The sequence below is a fragment of the Dendropsophus ebraccatus genome, chromosome 6 (genome assembly GCF_027789765.1).
Source record: "Dendropsophus ebraccatus isolate aDenEbr1 chromosome 6, aDenEbr1.pat, whole genome shotgun sequence".
Classification (NCBI taxonomy): Eukaryota; Metazoa; Chordata; class Amphibia; order Anura; family Hylidae; genus Dendropsophus; species Dendropsophus ebraccatus.
The window spans coordinates 2,765,309-2,771,308 of record NC_091459.1 but is presented as its reverse complement, the minus strand read 5'-3'; the positions used below and the strand labels follow the sequence as shown (position 1 = coordinate 2,771,308).

At 54.7% G+C, this 6,000-nt stretch overlaps 1 protein-coding gene across 1 annotated transcript; it reads left to right on the top strand.

Moving 5' to 3' along the window:
* Positions 1 to 1,385: 1,385 nt before the first annotated feature.
* PRR18 (proline rich 18) lies at positions 1,386 to 3,893 on the top strand. The gene has a single exon (XM_069973373.1). The coding sequence runs from the start codon at positions 1,637 to 1,639 to the stop codon at positions 2,315 to 2,317; it is 681 nt and encodes a 226-aa protein (XP_069829474.1). The 5' UTR covers positions 1,386 to 1,636; the 3' UTR covers positions 2,318 to 3,893.
* The last annotated feature ends 2,107 nt before the right edge of the window (positions 3,894 to 6,000 follow it).

Genomic DNA, 6,000 nt, shown 5'->3' with positions numbered 1-6,000 from the left:
GTGAGGGAGGGCAGGTATATAGCGGCTATGTGAGGGGGGCAGGTATATAGCAAGCTATGGGGGCAGTATACAGCCGGCTATGTGAGGGGGGCAGGTATATAGCTGGCTATGTGAGTAGGGCAGTATACAGCCGGCTATGTGAGGGGGCAGGTATATAGCCAGCTATGGGGGCAGTATACAGCCGGCTATGTGAGGGGAGCAGGTATATAGCCAGCTATGTGAGGGAGGCAGGTATATAGCGGCTATCTGTGGGGGCAATATACAGCCGGCTTTGTGAGGGGGGCAGGTGTATAGCGGCTATGTGAGGGGGGCAGGTATATAACGGCTATCTGTGGGGGTAAGTATACAGCCAGCTATGTGAGGGGAGCATGTATATAGCGGCTATCTGTGGGGGCAAGTATACAGCGGGCTATGTGAGGGGGGCAGGTATACAGCCGGCTATCTGTGGGGGCAGTATACAGCTGGCTATGTGAGGGGGGCAGGTATACAGCCGGCTATCTGTGGGGGCAGTATACAGCCAGCTATGTGAGGGGGGCAGGTATATAGCGGCTATGTGAGGGGGGCAGTATACAGCCGGCTATGTGAGGGGGGCAGTATACAGCCGGCTATGTGAGGGGGGCAGGTATATAGCGGCTATCTGTGGGGGCAGTATACAGCCGGCTATGTGAGGGGGGCAGGTATATAGCGGCTATGTGAGGGGGGCAGTATACAGCCGGCTATGTGAGGGGGGCAGTATACAGCCGGCTATGTGAGGGGGGCAGGTATATAGCGGCTATGTGAGGGGGGCAGTATACGGCCGGCTATGTGAGGGGGGCAGTATACAGCCGGCTATGTGAGGGGGGCAGTATACAGCCGGCTATGTGAGGGGGGCAGGTATATAGCGGCTATGTGAGGGGGGCAGGTATACAGCCGGCTATGTGAGGGGGGCAGGTATATAGCGGCTATGTGAGGGGGGCAGGTATACAGCCGGCTATGTGAGGGGGGCAGGTATATAGCGGCTATCTGTGGGGGCAGTATACAGCCAGCTATGTGAGGGGGGCAGGTATATAGCGGCTATGTGAGGGGGGCAGTATACAGCCGGCTATGTGAGGGGGGCAGGTATATAGCCGGCTATGTGAGGGGGGCAGGTATATAGCGGCTATCTGTGGGGGCAGTATACAGCCGGCTATGTGAGGGGGGCAGGTATATAGCCGGCTATGTGAGGGGGGCAGGTATATAGCGGCTATCTGTGGGGGCAGTATACAGCCGGCTATGTGAGGGGGGCAGGTGTATAGCCGGCTATCTGTGGGGGCGGTATACAGCCGGCTATGTGAGGGGGGCAGGTATATAGCGGCTATCTGGGGGGGCAGTATATAGCTATATACCTGCCGCCCGGATTCCCGCGGTCTCCATGATTCGGGCGGAGCCGGGGACCCGGCGGGACCTGCTCGACCTGTCCTGCCCGGAGATGAGCGGGTGAATCAGCGGGCGGCTCGTCTCCTCACACATTTCCCGTCCGCTCTCCTCACACACCTCACACATTTCCCGTCCGCTCTCCTCACACACCTCACACATTTCCCGCCCGCTATCCGCGCTCTCCTCACACACCTCACACATTTCCCGTCCGCCATCCGCGCTCTCCTCACACACCTCACACATGGCTCTCCCTCCCATCCTTCCCGCGCACAGGGCTCCGCTCCGCTCCGGGGGACGAGCCTTCTCTCAGCACCCGCCGCCGCTGCGGGACTACAGGAGGATCTCCGTCAGCAAGGAAGAGCTGTCCAGCCCCTGGCCACCGGCGACCCCGAGGAGGCAGCACCGAGACCCCCTTCTCCCGAACTGCCGCTACCTGGAGCAGATGCCCAGGGCAATAACTGGCTCCTATGAGAGTGTCATCCATCCGCGATCACCGGGCCTGAGCAGGAGAGAAGCCCCGCGCCCACACCGTGCCCACCCGCCGCATCCAGCAGCATCCTCCAGCCCGCAGGACGGAGGCTTCTCCCTGCACCTCACCCCGGAGGCCATCCTGGTGATCCAGAAGAGGAGCCTGGAGAAGCAGCGGAGGGGCCGGAGGATGGTGGGCGGCAGCAGCGGACTGTGCCCGAGGAGCCCCCTGCACCGACCACCCCCCGACCCCAGGAAACTTATCAAGGTCTCTCTGCTGAACGAGCAGCACCGCTATGATGACATGGAGTACGAGGAGGAGGGCTGCTGGCTGGGGGATGAGGGGCTGGTGAGGAAATGTACCGAATGGCTGCAGGGGGTAGAGATGGCTGCCGGCCGAGGGGGCGACCACCATGATCAGCTGCGATCAGTGCCGCACCTCAGCACCTACTGACCCGGCAGCATCGTAACAGCTGCACACTCCTATCCCCTGCTGTGCCCAAGGGTCTGTCGGTGACCACCATGATCAGCTGCCATCAGTGCCGCACCTCAGCACCTACTGACCCGGCAGCATCGTAACAGCTGCACACTCCTCTCCGCTGCTGTGCCCAAGGGTCTGTCGGTGACCACCACGATCAGCTGCGATCAGTGCCGCACCTCAGCACCTACTGACCCGGCAGCATCGTAACAGCTGCACACTCCTATCCCCTGCTGTGCCCAGGGGTCTGTCGGTGACCACCATGATCAGCTGCCATCAGTGCCGCACCTCAGCACCTACTGACCCGGCAGCATCCTAACAGCTGCACACTCCTATCGCCTGCTGTGCCCAAGGGTCTGTCGGTGACCACCATGATCAGCTGCGATCAGTGCCGCACCTCAGCACCTACTGACCTGGCAGCATCCTAACAGCTGCACACTCCTATCCCCTGCTGTGCCCAAGGGTCTGTCGGTGACCACCATGATCAGCTGCGATCAGTGCCGCACCTCAGCACCTACTGACCCGGCAGCATCGTAACAGCTGCACACTCCTATCGCCTGCTGTGCCCAAGGGTCTGTCGGTGACCACCATGATCAGCTGCGATCAGTGCCGCACCTCAGCACCTACTGACCTGGCAGCATCCTAACAGCTGCACACTCCTATCCCCTGCTGTGCCCAAGGGTCTGTCGGTGACCACCATGATCAGCTGCGATCAGTGCCGCACCTCAGCACCTACTGACCCGGCAGCATCGTAACAGCTGCACACTCCTATCGCCTGCTGTGCCCAAGGGTCTGTCGGTGACCACCATGATCAGCTGCGATCAGTGCCGCACCTCAGCACCTACTGACCCGGCAGCATCGTAACAGCTGCACACTCCTCTCCGCTCCTGCGCCCAGAGGTCTGTCAGTGTGGGGGGATATACAGCACAATCATTAGGGAGATTTACAAATAGAATGTTTCTAAACGGTTGGGGCGCTATAACACGGGAGGATTATTGTGCGAAAAATCGTTATATATCGTTCAAATTCAAGTGATAATCTTTCTGTGTTTATGCAGCAATGATCAAACGGCATCATTAATTGTTTGCAGATCTTTACCATTGTTTGTGTACTAGTGTAGACGAAGGACCCCAATTGCAATAGTAATGAACGCCTGTCGTTCCATGTATTATGGAGAATAATTAAAGTTCTTAGGGTATGTTCACACTGAGCAAATACAGTGGAATTCCATGGTGGAGCTTTCCACCACGGAATCCCACCGTGCTCAGTGTCCTGCTGTGAGTGAATGAGAGGGCGCATGCTCCTCCGCTGCCACTGCTCTCCACTCGAAGAAGTGACATGTCACTTCTCTGAGCAGAGAGCAGAGGAGCACACACTCTCCCATTGAGAGGATATGACACACTGAGACAGGCATAATTCCGCAGCAGAGAGTTCCGCTGCAGAATTGTGCCTATTTTAGTGTGAACATACCCTTAGAAAGGGGAAAAAATCACTTAGTCTACCGGGACCACCACTTCCAGTACTTATCAGCTGCTGTATGTCCTGCAGGAAGTGGTGTATTCTCTCCAGTCTGACACAGTGCTCTCTGCTGCCATGTCCATGTCAGGAACTGTCCAGAGCAGGAGAGGTTTTCTATGGGGATTTGCTGCTGCTCTGGACAGTTCCTGACATAGACAGAGTTGGCAGCAGAGAGCACTGTGTCAGACTGGAGAGAATACACCACTTCCTGCAGGACATACAGCAGCTGATAGGTACTGGAACACTGAAGATTTTGTAATGGAAGTAAATTACAAATTTCTGGCACCAGTTGATTTGACAGACATTTTTTGTTTGTGAACAACCTTTTAAGCTGTTTTATAGCTCTCTGCGTTATAATGAATCATGATACTAAGATTTCCATTAAAGGTCAAGAGTTCAGTCCATGACATAGAGTCCGCTTGCAGCCTGTATAACATGGATGTGTACGTGCCGCCTTAGTCATGGCTGACTATTTGGACCAAGGCCTCGTCCACAGTATGTCGGCACACCATTCTGCTGGTGTGACAGTTTATCCCCTATAGGCTATTACCTAGAAGTTAGCATTATTCCCCTTAGGGTATGTTCAGACTGAGGAGTCCGGGCTGATTCCGCCACTCACAGCCACGCATCTCCGTCAGTGCCATAGACTCCATTCTGGATGAAATCCGCCCGACCATAGAATGGAGTCTATGGCACGGGTGGAGATGCGCATGGCCGTGAGCAGCGGAATCTGAATCCTTAGTGTGAACATACCCTAACCTAGATATTATCCTATATGCTGTTTTGCGCTGTGCTGAATTATACCCCTCTATTAGCCAAACCATATCCATGTATAATAATTAATGGGTATATTTACTTCATCCAAGTATTCACGTCCCAGTTCCCCCGGCAGCATCAGCTGATTTTACAGTTTCATTCCCCACAATCATCTTGTCATCTGATGACAGCTATTATAAAGCATACATTTTATATTTAAAGGGAATCTCTCAGCACTCTTTGCTGCAGAAACCATTGGATTAAAGGAGATGTCCGGCGCCCAAAATTTTTTTTTCTAAAGAGTCAGGGACAAGGCGGCTGAACCTAACTACATGCACTCACCTTCCCGGCTCCAGCGCTGGTCCCCCAGCCACTTTCTGGTCTGAGCAGGGACCGGGTTGTGATGTATCAGCCCCGCTCAGCGAGTCAGTAGCGTTGGCGGGACCCCACTATGGCTGCTGACTGGGCAGGGATGACACGTCACAGAGAGGCTGACAGCGGACCCCTGCATTGGAACCAGAATGGTAAATGCATGTAATTAGGTTCAACCACCTCCTCCCCAGATCTTTTGAAATACATTTCAGGCACTGAACATCTCCTTTAAGGTATATAAGTAAAGTGGCCCCTTCCTGGAGCTGCTAGAGATTGCCAAACTTTAGTGATGAGCGAATACTGTTCGAGCGAATACATATTAGATCGAATAGTAAGGTATTCGATCTATCGAATGTTATCGAATAGTTCGCCGAATATTCAATAAATATTTGATATGCGTTCAAATCCCCCAGCTTCCGTTTTTTACCTCCAAGTGTATGGGAATACTTGTTCCCATAGACTTAAACGGGATCGAATATTTCACTATTCGCTCATCACTACCAAACTTAAGCCCCACGGGCCGGCTATTAGCGCTCGTTTGCACCTCGTTACCCGCTCGCTGCTGCCGCGTGGAATAGCGAGTGGGTGAGTCTGGGGGGGGGGGGGCCGCAGGGAGCTGCTTGGGGGCTGCCCGGGGGATCGCTGATCGTCCGGGCAGCTCATAGGATACAGCAGCGTCAGCTGCCGACGCTCCTATTCCACGGGGAGGCGGCAGCAGATTGTTGCTGTATCAGTCGTTTGTCTTTCAACATGTTCGAAAGACAATTGATGCAACGATCATCATGAACAATGTTGGCTGATCGTTGCTGTCAATTCCACAGGACGATTATCGTCCGTAACGGCTGAATACGGCAGATAATCGTTCTGAGGAATAGGGCCTTTATAAATTCGTGGGGGGGGGGGGGGGCGTTTGGACCTCCATGCCCCCCGGGTATCTTTAGATGAAGCAGCAGGTTGGCACGTTACCCGCAGCTCCATTCATTCTCTGTTTTGTTCTCCAAGGGAGATGAAAT